Genomic DNA, 22,795 nt, shown 5'->3' on the forward strand with positions numbered 1-22,795 from the left:
ATTATCCATTTGTGCATCATACTTTGCCAATATTTGGTCTCAGACTGGTGTGTGTGATTTTACTTTTTGACAGAGAATTGCTGTGGTTAAATTTTTCTTCTAGTTTTTTTCTGTTGCTTAGAAAGGCCCTTCCCACTCTAAGTGAATCTGAAAGTATCTCTCTCTATATTTAGAGAGAGATCATATGTACTTCATGCTTTCTTCTAATGCCAGAGCTAAGTTCAGGTTAAATCTTTAGTTCACATGAAATTTGTATATAAAGAATGAGGTTGGAGTCAAACTTTGGAATGTTTCCAAATGGATAGCCAGATGTCCCATTTAACAATCCACACAACCATATTACAGATCTTTGATTTCAGCTTTATTATATTGATACATTCCATAAATACTTGAAACTTGTCTATTTCTGCCAGCTAGTACTTCTAGAATCATGTTGAATGATAGTGGTGATTTTAACAGGAATGCCTTTGTTTTCCCAGTTATGAAGTGGAAATGCTAGCTTTTGATTTGAGGAATTTTTGGATCATGTTACTCCTATTTTGTTGTCAATTAGGAATAAACACTGATTTTTGGCTAATTATCTTTTCAGATCTTTGGACGTTTTATGGATTTTGCCCTTCAACACGGATATAGTCAATTATATTAACATACTTCCTTTTACTGAACCAATTTTATATTCTGGGCGTGAACTCTAGCTGGGTAAATGATTAGTTTTATAAATATGCTGTTAGATCCTATTTGCAAATATTTAGGATTTTTACATAATATTCTTCAAAGCAACGTGGATTATGGTTTTTTGTCTGGAGGCTTTCTCAATTTTCAGTGTTATGCCAGTTTTAGACAAAGAATCTGGAAGCTTCCTTTCTCTATGCCCTGCCCAGTTCAACAACATTGAAAAAACGTGCTTCAAAGATCTAGTAAGAATGCATCTGTGAGACCAGCTGCACTAGGGTTTTTAAAAAGATGTATTTGGAACAAAGAGATATCTACATTCCTTTTACAGCAATTAGTTATTTAAGCTTCATTTCATGCTATCTACTGCAGCAAACTCGGTCATTTATATTTTGCTAGAAATTATCCATTATACTTTCCACTTCTGAAACACTAAGATAAAGCTTGACAAGCTTTCAAACCTGTCTAAGAAGTTCATACAGGTTGAGCAACCTTTATCCAAAAATCCAAAACCTCAAATTTTTGGAGCGCCAATATGATGCAAATGGGAAATTCCACACCTAACCACATGTGACGAGCTGCAGTGACAATGCAGGCATACAACTGTTTATTCAGTATCCCTACGAAAAAAAAGAGCCTCCCAGCTCCCTGTAGTTGCAATATATCTTTTTCAGACGCCAAAATTCCTCCACACAAGCATGCCCACAAAGGACAAATGGTTTAATGTACCTAAACATTGTTTCAGGTACAAAATTATTAAAAATAGTGTATAAAACTGGATGGACACAGAGGCTCATGCCATCCCAGCACTTTGGGAGGCTGAGGGAGGAGAATCACTTAAGGCCAGGAGTTCAAGACTAGTCTGGACAACATCACCAAGACCCTGTCTCTACACATTACAGTGGCACAGGCCTTTAGTCTGTGAGGGAGGCTGAGATGGGAGGATGGCTTGAGGCCAGGAGTTCGAGGCTGCAATTAAAAACTAAAACAGGGACGGGTATGGTGGTTCACACCTATAATCCCAGCACTTTGGGAAGCCAAGGTAGGTGGATCACTTGAGGTCAGGAGACCAGCTTGGGCAATATGGCAAAACCCCGTCTCTACTAAAAATATAAAAACTAGTTGGGTATGGTGATGTGCACCTGTAGTCCCAGCTACTCAGGAGGCTGAGGCAGAAGAATCACTTGAACCCAGGAGGCAGAGGTTGCAGTGAGCCAGATCGTGCCACTGCACTCCAGCCTGGTGACAGTGACCGATCGAGATTCCGTCTTAAAAAAAAAAAAAAAAAAAAAAAAAAAAACTTAGCTGGGCATGGTGGCAGAGAAGGAGAAGGGTGGGGCGAGGTTGTAGTGAGCCGACATTGCATCACTGCACTATACCCTGGGCAACAAATTGATAAACTGTCTCCTAAAATAAAATGTAAAAAATTAGGTAAAATTACCTTCAGACGACGTTCAAAAGGTGTATATAAAACATATAGTTGTGTTCAGACCTGGGTTCCAATCCAAGATATTATGTTACATAGATGCAAACATTTCAAAATCTGAAAAAATCTGAAGCCCCAAGCACTTTTGGTCCCAAGCATGATGTTGGATAAGGGACACACAACCTGTATTATCTGTGAAAGCTGGAAATCCTTTCTGGTTTTCATATGAATAATTTATAAAACAAATAGCTGGAAAGTTGAGTTCACACAAGGGGCAGCCTTGGGCCAAAACATCTGTTTGGTAATATTCCCTGAAGAGTGGGGAGGAGAGCTTCTAAAATACCAAAATTCAAAGACAAATTCAAAGTACCAACTACCGAAGTTACCATGTTCAAGTAAGATACTGGAATCCAACATTAAATCACAATGATCAGCTTTAAAATTTTTTTTTTTTTTTGGGAGATGGAGTCTCACTCTGTCATCCAGGTTGGAGTGCAGTGGCACGATCTTGGCTCACTGCAACCTTCACCTCTTGGGTTCAAGCAATTCTCCCACCTCAGCCTCCCCAGTAGCTGGGATTACAGGCATGCGCCACCACGCCTGGCTAATTTTTGGATTTTTAGTAGAGATGGGGTTTCACCATATTGGCCAGGCTGGTCTTGAACTCCTGACCTCAGGTGATCCGCCCACCTCGGCTTCCCAAAGTGCTGGGATTACAGGAGTGACCCACCACACCCAGCCTAGAATTTTTATTCTTTCATTTAAAAATCGATGTGATTTCATTCTTTCAACTGATTTTATTTAGATTTACAATAGCATGTTTTTACATAAAAATTGAAAAATACTTGAGGTTTGCTTTTAAACATAAAAACAGACTTAATACATTGATTGAGCATACAAAATAAATGAAAGGTAGCCCCTATCTCACAAATGATAGGTAGAATAGATTTGTATTGGCTGAGTGCAGTGGCTTATGCCTTTAATCCCAGCACTTTGGGAGGCTGAGGTGAGTGGGTCACCTGAGGTCAGGAGTTCAAAACCAGCCTGGCCAACATGGTGAAACCCTGTCTCTACTAAAAATACAAAAATTAGCCGGGTGTGGTGGTGTATGCCTGTAATCCCAGCTACTTGGGAGGCTGAGGCAGGAGAACTGCTTGAACCCAGGAGGTGGAGGTTGCAGTGAGCCAAGATGGCACCACTGCACTCCAGCCTAGATGACTGAGTGAGACTACGTCATGCAAAAAAAAGGGGGGAAAAAAAAAAAGAATAGATTGTATTTATTCATTTAACAAAGGCTTTTTATAATACATACCTGCAGAGAAAGTAATAAATGGTGGTTAGATTCCCAAGCCACTGACAAAAACTCATATATTATATTATATTATCATGTCATATAATTGTAATATAACATTGTATTACCTTCTACTTTTGAACACAAAAATTTAATATAATTAATTATAACATATTTATATATGATTAATATTATATTACATGACATCGTGTTTTACTTTTGAACGTGACATTTTTGTAAATATATTAAAACAGATGCCAAGCAATAATTCCTAGACGGCTCACAGACAAGGTAGGGCTAGCAGCTCACTGCAGACCTCAGGCGGGAGCCCTTAGGGCAAGTGCAGTAAGCAGCCTTTCACTTGAGGCCCTCTGCAACTCTAGGGTCTGCTCTTTGAACCTCCGTGTAGGACAAGGTGCACCTCTCCTGTGTTCAGGGGTACTGCGACAGGTCTACACAGCGTAAATGCAAAGCACATTAGGAAGGCAGGAGGAGATGGATGACGAGGCAGCAGGGGTAGGCAGGGAGCCTGTCCAGCAGCAATACCCGTGGAAAAGTCAAGTTCTTCCATCTTGCTATTTATAGTCAAAATGACATAATTACTCAGAGGTCACTGTCAAAGCACAGTAAACATTTAATACCAAATTGGAAAACTGAAAGTTATCTCTAAATAAAACATATGTACCTTTTTGAAAACTCCCAAGTTTAGCAGAAAATAACTATTTTAATAAATTGCTATCTCCATACAACGGAACACTCTGCAGGCAATTGTAAAAAGATAAATTTTTACATTTATTAATATGGAAAGATGTCCATAACATATTAATTAAAAAATTAAAGTTAAAAAATGTATAGGGAGTTCTTCTTATCCAAATATAACTAGCAAAACCTTGACGGTAAACTCACGTAAAATAAAGACCGAAATTTTGCAAAGGGATAAAAATTTACTTTTATGGAATTTTATTTTAGAAATAAAACTTGAAATTACATATCTACTTTATATGCAACAAAATGTAATTATGTGCTCTTTCAAAGAACTAATAAAAAACTAATACTGCAAAATTGTTCAGGGAAAAGTATACAATCATTTACCTTGCTTTCACAGAACATTTACAAAGAGCAATTTTGGAATTTAAAAAAAGAATAAAACCAAGGACATCTTCAAATTTCCCAAGGGCCACTCTTATCCCTCTGCTATTAATATCATTCCAGTGTGAAGCATCAGTTATGTCCCTTATTCAAATCAGTTTTTTTAAGTTCAACCATTCTTCTCTGATCTAATTCTGCCACATGCCCCCACGTCAATAGTTCTGTAAGTCAACCCACTTTTCAACATCGCATTTTTTCTTGAAATTCTGCATCTTTTGCAAAATTCACAATTCCACGTTATAAAAAATTCAACTTTCAGATATTTCATTAGACAACGCTGAACCTGAATATGACTTATGCCTGATAAAAGAGATAAACGCAGGAGGGTTTTTAAAAATTTCATTATTAAACTGTATTATGAAGCTCTGGCTTCCATATCTAACCCTATTGCTGCTATAGCTTAGAAAATAAATAGCTGATTATGAAGAACTCTTATAATTAAAGACATTTCTATTATTAAACTTTTGAGTTTGGTGAGATTTTGCGAGTGCCATGCAATACTTAGAAGTAAACAGAAATATGTATAGACGTACAGCTTTTTTTTTTTTTTTTAGTTGAGACAGGGTCTCTCGCTCTGTTGCCCAGTTTGGAGTGGAGTGGTACGATCACAGCTCACGATGCAGTTTTGACTTCCCAGGCTCAAGCCATTTTTCTACCTCAGGCACCTGAGTAGCTGGAACTTACAGGTGTGAACCACCACGCCCAGCTAAATTTTGTATTTATTGTAGAGGCAGGATCTTATCACATTGTCCAAGCTGGTCTCAAACTCTTGGCCTGAAGTGATCTTCCTGCCTTAGACTCCCAAAGTGCCGAGACTATTGGTATGAGCCACCTCGCCTGGCCTATACAGCTACATATACATATATTTTCTGAGACAGAGTCTCACTCCGTTGGTAGGCCGGAGTGTAGTGGCGCAATCCCAGCTCACAGCAACCTTCAACTCTCTGGTTCAAGTGAATCTCCTGCCTGAGCCTCCTGGAGTAACCGAGATTACAGGCATGCTCCACCATGCCCAGCTAATTTTTACATTTTTAATAGAGACGGGGTTGTACCATGTTTACCAGGATGGTCTTGATATCCTGGCCTTGTGATCCACCTTACCTGGCCTCTGCTATTTTCAAGTTATAATTTTCTAAACTACATATACCATACAGAGAAAGCATAACAGTTGGTCATGACAAAACATAACAATGCTACTTTTAGTACCTGGAGAAGACATGGATGCCAGTTGGTGTTTACACTGTGTCTTCTGAGAAGAGAGCATTGCACAGCCCACATAAAGAGCTTGAGTCTGCAGCGCTGTTTTCACATTGCAGTTAAGTGGATTTGAAAGGCTAGAACCATAGGTCCATAAAACAGAAAAAAACTTGAATAACTGAAAAACATCTTGTAGATGTACCTAATTACAAAAAAAAGATAGCAAAGTTTTAATTCTTACTCAAGTAAGTTGGTTCCAAATCCTCTTTTGACTAGTGTACAATTATAAAGAAACAAATAATGTAACGCAATGTTTTGCTGTGTCTAATTATTTCAAATTATTCTATATTTCATGTTTTAAACAACTGGCAAAGATGTTAATGAAGAGTGATATTCTGAAGCTTCACTAACTTTGCACTTGAAAACACTGAGAACCAAGACAAGAGTGGTATCTGGGATGCCTAATTAAGAAAATACTTCAACAATGTAGCGAACAATGCCAACTCAATGTCAAATGCTGTTGAGAGAACAAGTCAGACAAGAACAGCAACTGATCACTGGGCCCAGCAACATGGAGGTCACTGGTACTGGGGATGAAACTTCCCGAGTAACTTCACATGTGCTAAATAACCTCTCTGAACATCAGTATTCACATTTTTAAATGGTATTAACCAATCAAAAAGACTGGGCTGTTGTGATTTTTAAATACAGTAATGGGCCTAACATGTTAGTAGGAGTGTAGCAATGTTAGTTTCTGTTCAACTTGCCAATGAGTACTGTGATGTAGTACTCTTACAGGGCCTGTGCTTACTATTATACACTCTTCACTGTTTACAAGTCTACTTTCGTTTTCATTATAGACTGTCCAAACCTAACCCATAGTATCTTCTTGTTTTATTTTGAGACAGAGTCTTACTCTGTCACCCAGGCTGGAGTGCAGTGGTGCAACCTTGGCTCACTGCAGCCTCCACCTCCCGAGTTCAAGTGATTCTGCTGCCTCAGCCTCCCGAGTAGCTGGGATTACAGGTGTGTGCCACCACATCCAGCTAATTTTTGTATTTTTTAGTAGAGACGGGGTTTTACCATGATGGCCAGGCTGGTCTCAAAATCCTGACCTCAAGTGATCCACCCACCTCGGCCTCCCAAAGTGCTGGGATTACAGACGTGAGCCACTGCCCTCAGCCAGTCATATCTTCTTTAAGGGAAGAGTATGCCTGGAAAGGATAAGCCTTGTACCTTTATGAAAAGTTTCATTAGAACCCTGAAATGAACGGCATCGGCACCATTGAGCATCATCTCAAAGAGACCAATAAGCAGGTGCAGATAGTCCCTGCTGTCCTCTTTCAGTTGCTCAGGATTCCACCATATGTCACCTACATGGACATGGAAAGAGAAAGGGTACACGACCCTACATGAACATGCCAGGAGCTTTTTATTCAAGTCAAACAATCACTGTGGAGTCAATAATTCAGTTTTGCAGAGTATCACATTTAAAAGATTCACAGCTTGTATCTTACCTTTAGGAAAAGAGTTAGGAGCTTTCAGTGCATACATAAAATTTTTCAGGGAAAATACAAGTAAAACAGAGTCCTCCACAGCCACCCTCTGGGTGGTGTTGAGCTCTTCCACATAATGTGCCCACAGCTCCACTGGTATCCCTCTGTCCAGCATCAGTTCAATGTGCCATTCTGAGGGGATTTCCTGAAATGTGAAGGGAAGCAAAAACTAGTACAAATGAAGGGTTCTGAACATGGGTTATATAGGTAAACTGCAATGGATACATCAATTCCTCTGCGTAACATGCAAACCTTTTGTTTATGTGTGCATTTTGGTGGGGAAAGGAGTAACAGAACTGCTTTCGTCAGATTTTTAAAGAGGTCTAACTATCACTATTCCCAAGGAAAGACAAAGATTAAGTTAAATTTTCTCTATGTCTTACCTTAAAACACTACCTCTAAAAACAAACTTTATTTATATAAACTGTCTATCAAATAAAGGGTAGGAATAAGTAGGCATCTTTCTTTCTTTTTTTTTGAGATGGAGCCTTGCTCTCTGGCCCAGGCTGGAGTGCGGTGGCACAATCTCAGCTCATTGCAATCTCCGCCTCCCAGGTTCAAGCGATTCTCCTGCCTCAGCCTTACGAGTAGCTAGGAATACAGGCGTGTGCCATTATGCCAGGCTAATTTTTGTATCTTTAGTAGAGATGGGTTTTCACCATGTTGGCCAGGTTGGTCTCAAATTCCCGACCTCAGGTGATCCACCTGCCTTGGCCTCCCAAAATGCTGGGATTACAAGGGTGTAAGCTACTGCGCTTGGCCAAAATAGGCATATTTCAAAACAGGAAGATAAAAGAGTTGGATTCCCAAGACATCATTAAAGGGACTTCTCTCATTTCACGGCTTTACCACTAATCTGAATAAGGTACATGGTAAAATTTCCAAACCTACAGATGATTTTAAACAAGCAGTAAAATGTTAGGTGTTTAGAAATTATACTGCAAATGCCAAAAGAATGCAGAAGAACAGCTATAAGAAAATGACAAATGTGACTCCATACAACCAGTACAGAGTAATAACTTAGAAGGAAAATAATCCAAAGCCAGATCTATAATGCAATGTGTCCAGTGAGGGATTTAATTAACTCAATGTGCTACTACAGGTAAAAATATGCTCATGACCTCAAGAAAGGGCATTAAAAGTAAAGCAATATAAAATAACCTGTTATCTAAATACGTATAATAAAACAGCCAATTTGGCCAAACTTTTAACACTGAGAACCAGTATAGTTCAGGTCATCACATTTCACAAAAGGCACAAAGAAATTAGAAGTTAAGAAGGTTCTATCAGGGCTATTTTTCAAAACATGAAGACTTTACTCTTTTTAAAGCTTAGAGATTTTAGCTAACAATGGTCATGATCAGAACTTATAAAATCCTGGGGGTACATATAAATGTGAAAAAGATATAATTCATTTAGTGAATCCTGTAATGAGAAGCCCTCTAAAATTTTGGGGACAAATAAAAACTAAATCCTATTACATATAGCAGATATTAAAAAAATAGTCTTGCTACCTCAAGATGTATCATGAAGTAAAAATGCAAACAGCTGAAACAAGTCCCTTAGTAATACTATCAAAGACAGTAGTATGATGGAGGGATACAAATCTATGTAATATTAAAATTTTATAAAGCTGAAAAGATCTATTTTTAGTAAACAATTGAATGCAATAGTATTTTGTTCAAGCACTAACACACCAAGTGAATTCTTCATCACAAGAGGTAGTTAGGTGTAGCTTGGGTAATTAGCCAATAAAGATAACAAGAAGGAGTCAGGCATTAGATATAAAATACTGCAACCCTGAAACTTTATAATTCAACTAAATTTTCTATAAAAACCAAGGGAGTGCCTAATTGACTACCCGACTGCTACCCAAGACTGCTTCACATTTCATTCAGCTAGTATCCACAGACTCAACATCTCGCCTCTGATTTTCCATTTGCTGTGACTAACAGGCCAGGCTGTTGCTTTATTCAACATCCCACTTTCTGGAGACTCTGCCTTCCTTACCACTGCAGTAATGACACTTTCAAGTTTCTTAATTTTTTTCTGCAACAAACTGAAGACTCTTATCGCAAATGAAAAGTGTGTTTCCTTCAAAGACGAACAACCAGAGATGAGCACAGACATGATCACGTGAAATGTCACTTTCTGCTTCAGGTTAAAGGACTCCTTCTCACCCATGCTTATTAAATCCTCCACCTGGAAAAATACACGCACTCTATTATTAGTTGCTCTTGATTTTCATAAAACAATTTTTTCAACTCAGGTCTATCTAGGCATGATGTGTTTTACACTTAAAGTGAGATGACACCTATAAAGCCTTTGTAAAGTATTAAGCACTGATTTCTAAGTAATTATAAGAATAACTTCAGAAACTGTAATGAACATACTTGCACTTGCCAACTGGTTAATGTATTTAAAGCACACACATCTAATACCTTTACAAATGTTTATTTAGTAAGGCAAAAATAATTTTCTCCTCTTTTGGATTGTATTTTGCTATTTTAACAAGAAAAAAAAAAGACTAATATTTTAACTGGGAATGGGAGAAAATGGCAGTAAAAAGGATATGTTATTCTTACGGCTGTGATATGGATCCACATTGAAAAAATATATAAAATGTTAAAGATGTCAAACATTGCACAATATATATTTAAAAACACTGTAATGTTTAAAGTAAAACCAAGTACTCAAGAATGGAAAAAAAAAATTTTTTTTAAAGAAAAATCTAGTGAAGCAAATGCTGAGAATTTATAAGTGTATGAGAAAGAAATCCAGGGAGAGGACTTTCACGGCCTACTTACCACACTTAACATTGAAGACGGATCTCCTAAATTTATATTATCAGCCAATAACTCAACCATCTTCTGATTTGCTACACCAATTAGTTTTCCTGGCTTTGTGCTTTTAATCACATTTTCAAGAGCTGTAAAGCAAAATTGAATACAGAGAGCTTTTATGTCACCAACGCTCAAAGAATCATATGAAGAATTCAGGCAAACATTTTACAACTGTTTATGAAGGTTTGCTTTTTATTTTCCCTTGTATCCAATTCTGAATTTGTCTATTGGTGAGTTGGCTTCCTTTTCATTGTATACGTTTTATTTTGGTAAAAATTTTAAAAGACCTTACTGGCATATAACAGGACAAACAATGAATTTTAGATTTTCTTTGTTTTCTTTTGTGTTATCTGTTCACTTTTTCTAAAAACAACTAAATTTCTTACCTTCTTCCCAGCCTCTTAATAGAGGGTGCAGAGAGCAGATTCCTGATTTTGATAAATATACAGCAATTTTCATCTCGGCAGATTCTATATCATCATTATTGATGACCATAAATGGTAATAAATGTATAACCACCTGATTTGACAACTGATAATTTTCACTCAGTATCTCTTCTTTAATTAATACGTCAGCTGCTATCTTAAGTACCTTGTACCTAGAAGACATGCAAGCACATTTAGTTGAAAGACACAAATTAATCATTACATTATTACAGCTTAGCTAACAATATCCTGGTCTTCTGATCAAAAATATTATTCAGACACACTAAGACACCACTTAAAATCCATGCCAATAACAGAGTCATCTGTGAGAATACATTTATTATTTTCTTGTACGAGTGCTAGGATCATAGGCATGAGCCATGCTACCTGGCCAAAAATACTTTTAATCTGCTCATCCTATCTAATCTTAAAAAAAAAATTCTTAGAGAAATCACTAGAGGTTAACTGCAACATAAAACATATCACACGAGATATCTCTGGAAATCAGATTTATTCAGGCATTAGAAAAAAAAAAAATGAACCAAGCACATCCTACGTGATAGATATCTACCCATATGATGGATACAAAAACATGTAAGACACACTCTCATCCTCTATGGAGCTCATCTGCTTTTTCCTGCAAAAAGCTTTGAGGCCAAAATGAAACAAGCAGAGCTTATTAAGTACTTACCACAGATGGTATCATGTGTCTCTGAACTTATTTTTTAATTTGTTTAATATATTGGTGTTTGTTTTTAATTATAAAGTAAAAATTATATAAAATTATATAAAGTAGAAAATTAGAAAGTACTTCCCAGAATTCAGTATCATATATTATATACTTTCTTTTGCACTTTATTAAGGCAAATTCCAAACACAGAGAACAGTATAATGAACACATACACATTCAAATTAATTAACTATATAATGAAAGAGTATTACATTAAGATCAGTTCTACTACCACAACAAAAGGATCATGTAACCAGAAAGAATTTGACATAAGAACTTCATCAATTCAAAATAGGAGAAGAAATGAATACATACCATTCTCTATTCTTTGAAAGTTCTGCTCTTTGAAAGAGATTCAGAAGATTTGAAATCGTCACTTCTGAACTGAAGTGTTCTTTGAAAATCTAAGGGGAAAAAAATATCCATGAGTAGATTTGTACTTGCTTCAAACATGTATGGTACTTTTTAAACGCAAATTTTAAAAAGAATGAATTATAAGGAACTTCTCCCAAGAATCCTAGTACAACTTAGAAGTTTTAAGATCTATTTCTCAAAAGTGGCATTCATAAGGTAATTTTCATTGGTTCCAAGGTATTTGCTATTGATAAAAATATGTTAAAAGCAATACAAAAAATCACAAAGCATTTTTCCTGTATTATTAAATACATATACTTCATATATCAAATTGTAAATTCCTATGAGTTCCTCCTAGCTAGACTTAAGTCTTTACTCTCAAGAGAACAAATTCCAAAAATATTCTAATCTCAAGCAGAGAATCAAGTGAGAAGGGCAAGAAAATGTATAAAATTGTATAGCTCAACAAACGACAACTTCACTTACCTCAAAAGCACTTATTGCCGCCAAAACAACATCTACATTATCATCACCTAATCGGGCTAAAACAGCTTCTTTTATGAAAGATTCATCAACACCCTCCTAAGCAATAAAAAGAAAAATTAATTTATTTGTTGCTAAAAACCTCTTCAGGCTTTGCACTCGAGAGGAAGCATGGTTGTGTGAAGAACACTCCAGAGTAACAGTCTGACACGGGCTCTGCTCTGGACGAGAATTCAAATACACTAGAACTAGACAATCTCTAAAGGGCCTTTTGAGATTAATAATTGGTACAAATCTTTTTCAAGCTTTCACTGAAAATACAGTAAATATGTATACTCCAAATAGAGTTTTTGCAATTAAGGAGTTCATCTTATTAAAGTGAGAGCCCAGATATTGACAGTGCATAGACTAAAGAACAAGAATGTCTCATTTAAATCCCAGCTCTACCACTTATTAGCTGTGTGACTTTGGTCAAGTTACTTAACCTTTCTGGATCTCACTATTCTCACCTATAAAACGGTTTTGCTAATAATAACACCTACCCTCAAAGGGTTGTTAGAAGATTAAAAAATACCTATCAGTCTGTAGTATAGTGCTTTACACGTAAGTACTATTAAAAAAAAAAAGCTAGCTAGTATTACCTAAATTTTTACAAGGGATAAGGATATGTACTACAAAGCCAGTCTGCCAAAACTAGAGATCATTTTTTAAATATAACAAATAAAAGAGTATATATTCATTCACAGGAGAGGAAAAATAAGACTGCCAATCAACATGAATATATCCCTATCCGTATGTGGCAGGAAAAAAAAAGCAACTAAATAATATAAAAAATATAGGTCACTCTATTGAGAGAAAAATGAAAATTCTTAGAATTCACAAAAATTAAGTGAGTTAGTGGCACAGTGGTACATGCCTATAATCCCAGCTACTCTAGAGGCTGAGGTGGGAGGACTGCTTACGCCCAGGAGTTTGAGGTCAGCCTGGATAACACAGCAAGACACCATCATTAACAAAAATCCTCAACAGCTATAAGTAGCTAGATATCTGAACCTGGAATTTAGAATAAAACCTATGACTTGGCATCGATGGAGAAGAGAAAATGAAACCTGGTACGCAAAGGAAGACACGAACGGCAATTACAATACTCAATCCTGTAAGCTGAACATATACAGGGCCCTTCACTGAAACACTAACCAAGTCCAGACAACAGGTGAGAAAGGCAGTGAGAGCAAAAGAAGGATGAGAACAGAAACAGGAGAGTCCAGGACTCCCTTTTATTCTAGAAGAATTTCTTATCCCTGAAATCTTCCTATCACAATGAAGAGTATTATTCAATGAATTTATTTAACACATCAACAAAATAAACCTACTGGCAGTTTATGAAAGCAGAACTCATACCAGATCAAATAAAGCAACATTTCTCAAACCTGAATATTACATCAGCCACTTTTAAAGAAATATTCTCAAAGATCTAAATTGTTTGTTTATGTATCAATTCAAAATTAAATATAACTCCTTAAAATATAGAAACAAATATAAAATATCAAAACAAATATATACTATAAAATATAAAAACAAATTTTCTTAATCTACAAGGGAAATACTACAAACTCTATAAAACCAATAAAATTCAAATGAAGATGAATTTAGTGTGATTAATTGTAATTAGCTGAAATTAAATTTTACTGATCATATAAATTTACTTGTAATATGAATCTGGTTCTAATTGCGATGACACAAGTTCTAGAGTTTGACATGTTTTTATACTGCCATGTGCTGCAAGGAAACTAAACTCTGTTACCACTTTTCTCTATTCCAGAAATTTCTCAAATATGCAAATCCTGGTATTACACAGATGGAGCATTCCTATTTTAATTATAGTAACTATAGTAAAATGTATATACAATTAGCACTTCGTAACCACAATCTGAAGGCTATGTGAAAAAATAATGAGTCCATCTGAAACAAAGAAAAATTTGAGAAAATAATACTATCAGTGGTAATTTATAATTTACCAAAAATTGTACAGGTACTGCTTGAGTGACTAAAATTTGGAAACTACTATTCTATTTGAATCACTGCCAAATCTTCATACCAATGCCTTTTGGTATAGATGCAAATGACACCAAATTATTTACAAATAAAATCAGCCTCCATACATATTTGAAGCCACTAAAATTTTAAAGACAACTGAAACTGCAGGCACCAAAATCATGGAAGTGTTCAAAAGTTGTCATTCAAATGTCCCAAAATTAAGACCATCAAAATCAAATTTTATTTATTTATTTATTTATTTTTGAAACAGGGTCTTGCCCTGTCACCCAGGTTGGAGAGCAGCGGCGTAATCATGGCTTGCTGCACCCTCAACCTCCGAGGCCCAAGAGATCCTCCTACCTCAGCCTCTCAAGTAGCTAGGACCACAAGTGTGTACCACCAAACTTGGCTAAGCTTTTCTTTTTTAAATTTTTTATAGAGAAGGGGGTCCCGCTATGTTGCTCAGGCTGGTCTCGAACTTTTGGGTTCAAGTGATACCTCTCCGAAAGTATTGGGATTACAGGCATGAGCTGCTGGCATGAGCCCAAAATCAAATTGCAAAACTAAAAGAATTCACAGATAATTAATGAACCTATATGAATTAATCTACAATTTCCAGTTTGAAAAACACTAAAGATAAGTACTTTTCAATGTGGAAACATAACAGCCATTGTTATTTGGTTACTGTTAAAATGCGGACTACTGAAATATGCAGTCCTAAATATTAGTCTAAAGTAATCTCATGAGCTTTATACAGCTCATCTGTATAGTTATACACTAACAATTCTAGGTAGTAACTTTAATTTCTTACTGAGAATTACACTCCTCATCATAGGAAAAAAAAATCATATATGAAAGCTATCCAAAACAAACCTTTGATGTTTTCATGATATTTTTCAAATGATTAACGGCCAGAAGTCTCACAGGAACAAGTGGATGATTCAGACTGAGCATCAAAGAAGTATCCGAATCTGCTAAAAACTACAGGGTTCATTCAACATGATTATCAAATGATTTCACTTAATCTGAACAGTCTATAATCAAGAACAAAACCCAGAGAGAACCACCCCAAACTGCCCAACGTTTCAGTAACAACCTTCTCACCACAGAAAACACAAAAAGGCAAAATATTTGTTTCTAGAACATTTTATGAATTGCAGTAGATGAAAAAAGTTTATATTGTTAATAGTATGATTTCATGTATACTTGTGCCTATATGTAGGTTTAATTTAGTAAAGTAATTCTACAAAGTAATTCCGTATTTTTTATGCACATCTGATTCCAGAGTAAAGAGCACCTAAGATAAATCACTGTTTTAACACCTCCTGGAAGACAGAATGCAACTCATCTAAAAGACGTAACAATAACAAATACTGACACTCAAATTAGTGACAACTTAGTTCACCTATGCAATTTGACTAAAAAGCAAGTCTATCAACCTAAGATTTGGGAAAGCAACACTATTAAAAATGAAAGTCTAATTATGGAAAAGAAATACTAAAGCAATCATATTTCTCTTCATAATTATCTGTTTTTAAGGCTAATTACAAGAACTTCTGCTTAAATGTCTAACCTCTATATAAAGCTTTAGGTTTGAATCACTAGAAAATTTCTGAAGTTTTAACATGGTCATGAAATAGAACCAATCTCCCCCTTGCTAATCAATAATATAGATAGCCGTATGTGGCTGGTACACAGAAAAGCATGGACCTACGGGAAAGACGGAGAACACGAGAAACCTACATGAGGCTGTCCTTTGCTGATTCTTAATGAATATCCCATACAAAATACCCAAATAATACTTTCCCTGAAATATGTATCACATTCACAGTTACGTACAAATTACTGTACCTTTCTCCAATTATTCTATTCCTGCCTCAGAGCCATACTTCAGGCAACTAGGCAAACTGTGTAAGGTCATCTCTGTGAAATTTTCCACATAAAAGAAAGAAGTGGCAAATTTCCTTCTGAAGCTCTTCATATAACTGTACAAACGTACCCCAAACTGCCACCGTTCCTTTGGAGAACAACATACCTGATATTTTCCTCCACTTGTAGAAAGGGAAACAAACTGGTGAAAAAGCTCTTGTTTTTTCAGGTCTGCAATTTCCTTTAGGTGTTCCTCTAATACAACGTCTAATGTTCTGGGGTATCTGGGAAGCAATTAAAGAGTGAATTCATTATTCTTAATATTAATCTCATACACCATATGTCTATAAAGACATAACATTTTAAAAATTACTGACAATGTGACTTAAATTTTAACAAACGTTGTATGTAAAACCTAATGTCATTGGTCAACTTTGTTACTCTGACTACTCTAATAACAAAATAGTCTCTCGATAAAAATTTAGACCCCCCATAGCCCCCATACAACCACTATTTCCTCTTACATTTCAAATATTTTTGATGACAATACTGGCCCCTTCTTGAAGTAGTTTAGAAAGGACAGTCTCTGTACAATTCAGTATATGAAGATGTGACTTGTGAATCATATCTTTATAGAACAGGAAGTACTTTGGAAGAGGATAAACATACACACATAACTTACTTGCTTTCTACAAGCCTAATGAGTGGAAGAAACTGTTCATTAAGCAAAGACACTTTATCGGAATCCATTTCTTCCTGTGAACTATATGAAATATACTCTTCAAATAGAAGGCTGTAAAAAAAAAAACACAAAAAACCAGAAATATCAGCACATATAAGAGTTACTATTTATTGAGTACCTACTATATTCTAAGTGCTTTAGAAATATTATCTCTAATTGTCTACTTATACAAGGAATAGTATAATACCGATTTTACAGATAAAGAAACAGGGGCTTAGTATAGTGGTTCACACCACTGGCATTACAATCCCAGCACTTTTCGAGGCCGGAGTGGGAAGAATGCTTGAGGTCAGGAGTTCAAGACCTGTCTGGAGAACACAGCAAGACCACATCGCTATTTAAAAACTTAAAATGAAAAGGAAAAGAAAAGAAACTCAGGTATAAAAAGTCTTCCAACTTGCTTGTGAGAACCAACACTCAGTGAACCCTTTTGTGCCATAAAGAGTAGGGTTTCCCATTTTAAGCCCCAGTCGGAGACTAGAGCCTATGTTCTCAACATTACTTCATGTGTCTACTCTCCTTTAATCCACAAGCCAAACCTCTGAGCAAAGGGGCATGAATGAAGCACACCAATAGACAGGTACCCTCTTGATGCTACAAACTGGCAAGGCCACATCCAGTCTAACCTCCAGAACTTACTATACACTTGGAAGTGTTAAGGGCAGAATTTACACCTATGTCTGACTGCAATGCCTACATTCTTTTCACTGCATCAAGTTGCCCACTAGGGGGAAAAAAAAAAACGGAATTATCTTTACAGTAAAGAAATATTCCAGCCAGGTATGGTGGCTCAGGCCTGTAATCCCAGCACTTTGGGAGGCCAAGATGGGTGGAACACCTGAGGTCGGGAGCTCGAGACCATCCTGGCCAAAATGCTGAAACCCCGTCACTACTAAAAATACAAAACTTAGCTGGGCGTGGTGTTGGCACCCCTGTAATTCCAGCTACTTGGGAGGCTGAGGCAGGAGGATCGCTTAAATTTGGGAGGCAGAGGTTGCAGTAAGCTGAGATTGCGCCGCTGCACTCCAGCCTGGCAACAGAGCAAGACTCCATCTCAAAAAAAAAAAAAAAAGATTAAAAAAAAGAAAGAATCCTTACTCTATGCCTACCTTCAATATTAAGTTTCTAAATGACATTTACAGCGTTTGAACTGTGATGTACTATTTCAAATATTATGGTCCGTTTACTAATAGAAAACTTCTCAAACAGCCAAACTGCATTTAGTTATTACCCAAATTCAGCTTAACCATTAACTTTCCATTTTCATCTGGAAGCACTAAAGACAAGCAAAAACAATTAGTTTTGCTTTTAAGGCTACCAGTTATTGGGTTAAGTACTAATAGTTAATGAAATGATACAGAGAGAGCAAGATATACATTAAAAAGGAATAGCGAGAAATTTCTAACCCATCTTGAAAATTACACTGAGTCACAGAAATGTAAATCAAAAGCACATCAAAGATAATAGCTTACCTAGCCAACAAATGGTCTAAGTTGTTCTTCAGTGATATTTTTGTAAGTATAGCTTCTAAGTGGCTCTTGTAGATTTGACCATCTATCCCTTCAGTTTCTTCTCCTTAATAGGGAAAAAATTAAAATTGTGTTGGGAAAAATTTATTTTGCAAGCTAACATTTTATTATTTTTTTTAAAAGACAGGGTTTCACCATGTTGGTCAGGCTGGTCCTGAACTCCCGACCTCAGGTGATCCGCCCGCCTTGGCCTCCAAAGTGCTTGGATTACAGATGTGAGCCACTGCGCCTGGCCGCCAGCTAACATTATTAAATTTCACTTACGGTAGAAAATCTTTCTTAGAATAAAACACGCACACTGATATCCAGCTTTTTATCTATTTCCATAAGTGCATTCTACTTATTTATATTTTTCACAGCTTTTTTGTATAGATCACCTTCATTTGTTTTTTATCTGAATTCTCTATTTTTAACAAGTATTATCATGCTTATAACAATAATAAAACAAAAGTCCAAAATTAGTCTTTCACAAGGTCATATTACGAATTAGTTGTGATAGTCCCAATCAACTATCTCTGAAAACAGGCTAAACTTTCATCTCAGTACCTACCCCTTTACCGTACCAAGAGCTGGCATCTATTTCATATTTATAATAAACATAAGAATCTGATGTTAGTTCTTGCTTTCAAACACTGGAACATCACTCATTACCTTTAGAATAGGAAGAAAACATTTTCATTTATGCTAGTCATTTTTCTAAAACGTTATGTTTAAACCAATATTTGGTTATGAAAATCCCTTTTTCCAGCAAGCTGACATAAGTTTAGAGAAGTCTTTCTTAGTATTCTCCAAGTAGGAATAGAACCAAGTGTTTCTTCCTAGTCTTTTTGTATTTGTTAAAAGATGTAATGCCAGCAATCATTCTAATTATGATGATGATGATGATGATGAGATACGGTCTCATTCTGTCACCCAGGCTGAAATGCAGTGGCGCAAACACAGCTCACTATAGCCTTGAATTCCCTGGGCTCAGATGATCCTCCCACCTCAGTCTCCTGAGCAGCTGGGACCATGGGTGCATGTCACCATGCCGTATTAATTTTTGTATAGTTTTGTAGAGACAGGGTTTTGCCCATGTTGCCTAGCTGGTCTTGAACTCCTGAGCTCAAGTAATCTGCCCGTCTCAGTTTCTGAAAGTGCTGGATTACATGTTTAAGCCACCTAGCCCTCTAATGATTCTTTTTTGCTTTGTTTCATAATTTGGATTTTTATGTAGAAAAATTTTCTTGGTCTTACATTTTTAATTACTCTAGGGAGAAAAACTTTTTTAGCAACTGGATATTGTAAATGAATCACTAAAGTTCATTAAATTCCTAAATGAGAAGCCAAAGGTTTACTCGGTAAAAAATTTTAAAATGATTCCAGTCTTTTTCATGTAACAACTATTTAAGAACTTGTTCTAAGAAACCACTCAATTAACTAGGATCTCTCCTAGTTAACCAACCTACTCCCCACCCCAAATGTTTCTCACTTAATACACAAGTTACACAAAAACAACTGGAAAAGAGAAATTTCCAATATTTTAAAGCTGTTAACCAGGATACGGTTACTATCTTAAGACCGAATCTTAGAATGTTTCTGGACAAAAAATGTAAAACCACATACCCGTAACGTGATGAATGATGGAGACAACCAGATGGGGGAGCATGTAACGCAGAAGAGGACTGACGTCGTAAGTTTCAGAAATCCCATGAAGTATTGTAATAAGATCAGGAACATTATATAAGTGAAGGAATGGCCTTTGAAGAAGCAAAAGTACGTATCATGTTGACTTTACAAGTTAGACAATGGGTGGCAATATTTAAAAATATACATAATCACTTGTCTTACAAAAATAATCATTCAAAATGATTTTATTCACTTCTGACTAGCACCATTTCTCAATTCAATTGTACATACTTTTTCCCAAGGCTCTCTGGCTTCTGTCTCTGCAGGAGTACTATCAAGCAACTTAATCCATCCCTGATCAAAGAGGGAATCTTGGTCAATGTTTTGATGATCTGTGATGCCAATGAATTCACAAAGGTATCTTCCATTGTCACTTTCACAGAAATCTGACATATTATCATATATGTTGCAGCTCTGTAATCTGGTAAAGATGATTTCAATCCCTAAATATTTTTTAAATATAAGGAAAAATGATAAACTACATTATTTTTTTCTACTTAAAATGTTAATCTGACAAATTAGAAATGTCATAAATTAGAGATTAATACAACCTAATACATAGTCCACCACTCTTCAGACATAAACAATAAAGGAGTTGACCCCTTTTTCAGAGGGGATAAAGAGATGAGACAAGTCTGTTGGATGAGACAAAGGATCTCAGAAAATTTTCCAACTCAAAATATCTACCATGTGTCTTAACAGGAGCCAGTAAGCTCTTCTTTTACATGTAAAAACCTACTTATGGAAGGGAGACCTCAATCAGATCACCAATGGAAGAAAAAAGTCTGATGAAAGACAAGTGGAGGCAATGGTGGGAAGTAAAAGCAGCATCTCCATGGGGCACCTGGGAAGGCAGCAGGCAACAAGACACTCAGGAAAGAAAAACACTGAGATGTGGGAGCCAGTGCACAAAGAATGCCGAGAGGCTGCTTCTGCCCCGAAGACAGTCTACGCCATCGTCCTTCCAGTAAGGAACAAAGACGGCGACGGAAATCAATCTAGGAGATGGTGACGGGGCCAGACAGCCAATATTTATTTTTAAGAGTCCTAATTAAGGTCCCACTCTGGTGAGTTTCTAATAAAAAAGTGTCATATTTTCAACCTAAAAGTTAAATTTCATCAATCACCTGAAATACATTGTCAATCTAAAAATGCTTAAATCTAAAAAAACGTTCAAAAGCAAGAAAATTCCTTTAAGTACAAAATAATCTACTTAACACATCAGCCGTGCCGACCTTTTGGATATAGGGAAATAATTTGGCGATGACATTGTCTGATACGTCTTCCGCAGCTACCAGCGCCGACACAATGGTAGAGGCATAGAAGGCCAAGAGCACCCTCAGCTGAGCTGAGCTGCCCGGGTACTCAGCAAAAACCTGAAACAAGGAACACAAACACACACATGGAACAGTGAAAGGGAGGTAGGAGGACTGCTTGAGGCTGGGAGTTTGAGGCTGAGACTTCAGTGAACTATGATGCCACCACTCTACTCTAGCCTGGGTGACAGAGCAAGACCATGTCTCCAAAAAAAAAAAAAAAAAAAAAAAAAAAAAGCAAAGTGAAAGGCCAAATAAATATTTACAGCTCTCCTGAACTACCAGGATGTGAAAGGCTTAATACATATGCAATGTGGCACGAATGAACTAATAATATTCCTAACAGTATAGTGGCCCGATCTCGGCTCACTGCAACCTCCCCCTCCCAGGTTCAACTATTCTCCTCTGCCTCCCGAGTAGCTGGGATTACAAGCACATGCCACCATGCCCAGCTTATTTTCATATTTTTAGTAGAGACGGTGTTTCACCATGTTGGTCAGGATCGTCTCAAACTTCCAACCTCAAGTGATCCGCCTGCCTCAACTTCCCCAAAAGTGCTGGGATTATAGGCATGAGCCACTGCACCCAGCCTTAAAATTTTTTAAACAGCTTTCCCAGGTTGAATATTCCTGACATTTCTAGACAGTCTTTTCAAATAGTCACCGTAACTAGAATTTGGCAAGGAACAGACATTTATTTTTGTAGAAAAACACCTTTGGAAAAAAACAAAACAAAAATAACTGATTCTCCAACTGTTCCCGCTTCGAAACACCAGATCATTTAACAAAATAAAATTATCCAAAGTAGCATTCTTATTAGGGAAGGCTTTAGTGTGTTTTCTTCATTCAAAGCAAGCAATCTTTTCATAAAATTATATACTCATGAAACAATATACTGCTCACCTTCACAGATTTTGTCACCAAACTACAAATGAAATCCATGAATCCAAGGTCTTTGTAGCAGTGGGTAATCAAAGTTCCTTTAGCTAAGGGCACTCCAGATTGCTATTATTAATGGAAACAACAAACTATTAGCAACATCCATCAACTAATCCTTATTTTAAAGTATTTACCCCAGTAATCTCTTCATACTGCTATAGTTCACTGGTGATGGTGATGAAATTAACACACAAAATCATGGGAACTTACAAATTCAAGAGAAGGTCTACAATGAGGGCAGAAGCATTTCATGAAAAATGATTGCTTACCATATGGCACACTTTGAAAGGTACTTATCAAAATCTGTTTCTCTAGATTCTTAGTAATTTTACTGGTTCTATTTGGTTTCTGAGCCAATATGATAGGCTTCTGTCATTGCTTTCAAATAATTCTAAGAACAGAAATAAACTAGAAACCTGGGCAATTTACACCACTGTTCTCACCATCCAGCATTATACATGGTATGTAACAGACGCTCAATAAATACTGACCAAATAAATGAAAGGAGAATTTTAAGTGAACTTTTGTAGGTGAGTGGAGTTTGAATACCTGGAATAAGAGGGCCTAGGG

At 36.5% G+C, this 22,795-nt stretch overlaps 1 protein-coding gene across 3 annotated transcripts in view; it reads right to left on the bottom strand.

Annotated features, from left to right (window-relative positions):
* HEATR1 (HEAT repeat containing 1) overlaps positions 1–22,795 on the bottom strand; it is a 56,411-nt gene that overhangs the window by 27,027 nt on the left and 6,589 nt on the right. For all 3 annotated transcript variants that reach the window (XM_003935351.4, XM_074385352.1, XM_074385353.1), the window contains exons 5-20: positions 22,190–22,291; positions 21,207–21,347; positions 20,203–20,414; positions 19,909–20,042; positions 18,247–18,349; positions 16,715–16,825; positions 16,199–16,316; positions 15,037–15,144; positions 12,130–12,225; positions 11,605–11,693; positions 10,521–10,732; positions 10,099–10,220; positions 9,302–9,493; positions 7,253–7,436; positions 6,972–7,108; positions 5,745–5,937 (exon numbers count right to left, since the gene is read on the bottom strand). In XM_003935351.4, the coding sequence (XP_003935400.1) occupies positions 5,745–5,937; positions 6,972–7,108; positions 7,253–7,436; positions 9,302–9,493; positions 10,099–10,220; positions 10,521–10,732; positions 11,605–11,693; positions 12,130–12,225; positions 15,037–15,144; positions 16,199–16,316; positions 16,715–16,825; positions 18,247–18,349; positions 19,909–20,042; positions 20,203–20,414; positions 21,207–21,347; positions 22,190–22,291 (2,254 nt within the window). The remainder of the gene's footprint in view (positions 1–5,744; positions 5,938–6,971; positions 7,109–7,252; positions 7,437–9,301; positions 9,494–10,098; positions 10,221–10,520; positions 10,733–11,604; positions 11,694–12,129; positions 12,226–15,036; positions 15,145–16,198; positions 16,317–16,714; positions 16,826–18,246; positions 18,350–19,908; positions 20,043–20,202; positions 20,415–21,206; positions 21,348–22,189; positions 22,292–22,795) is intronic.

Source organism: Saimiri boliviensis, chromosome 14 (assembly GCF_048565385.1).
Source record: "Saimiri boliviensis isolate mSaiBol1 chromosome 14, mSaiBol1.pri, whole genome shotgun sequence".
In the NCBI taxonomy this organism is placed as follows: Eukaryota; Metazoa; Chordata; class Mammalia; order Primates; family Cebidae; genus Saimiri; species Saimiri boliviensis.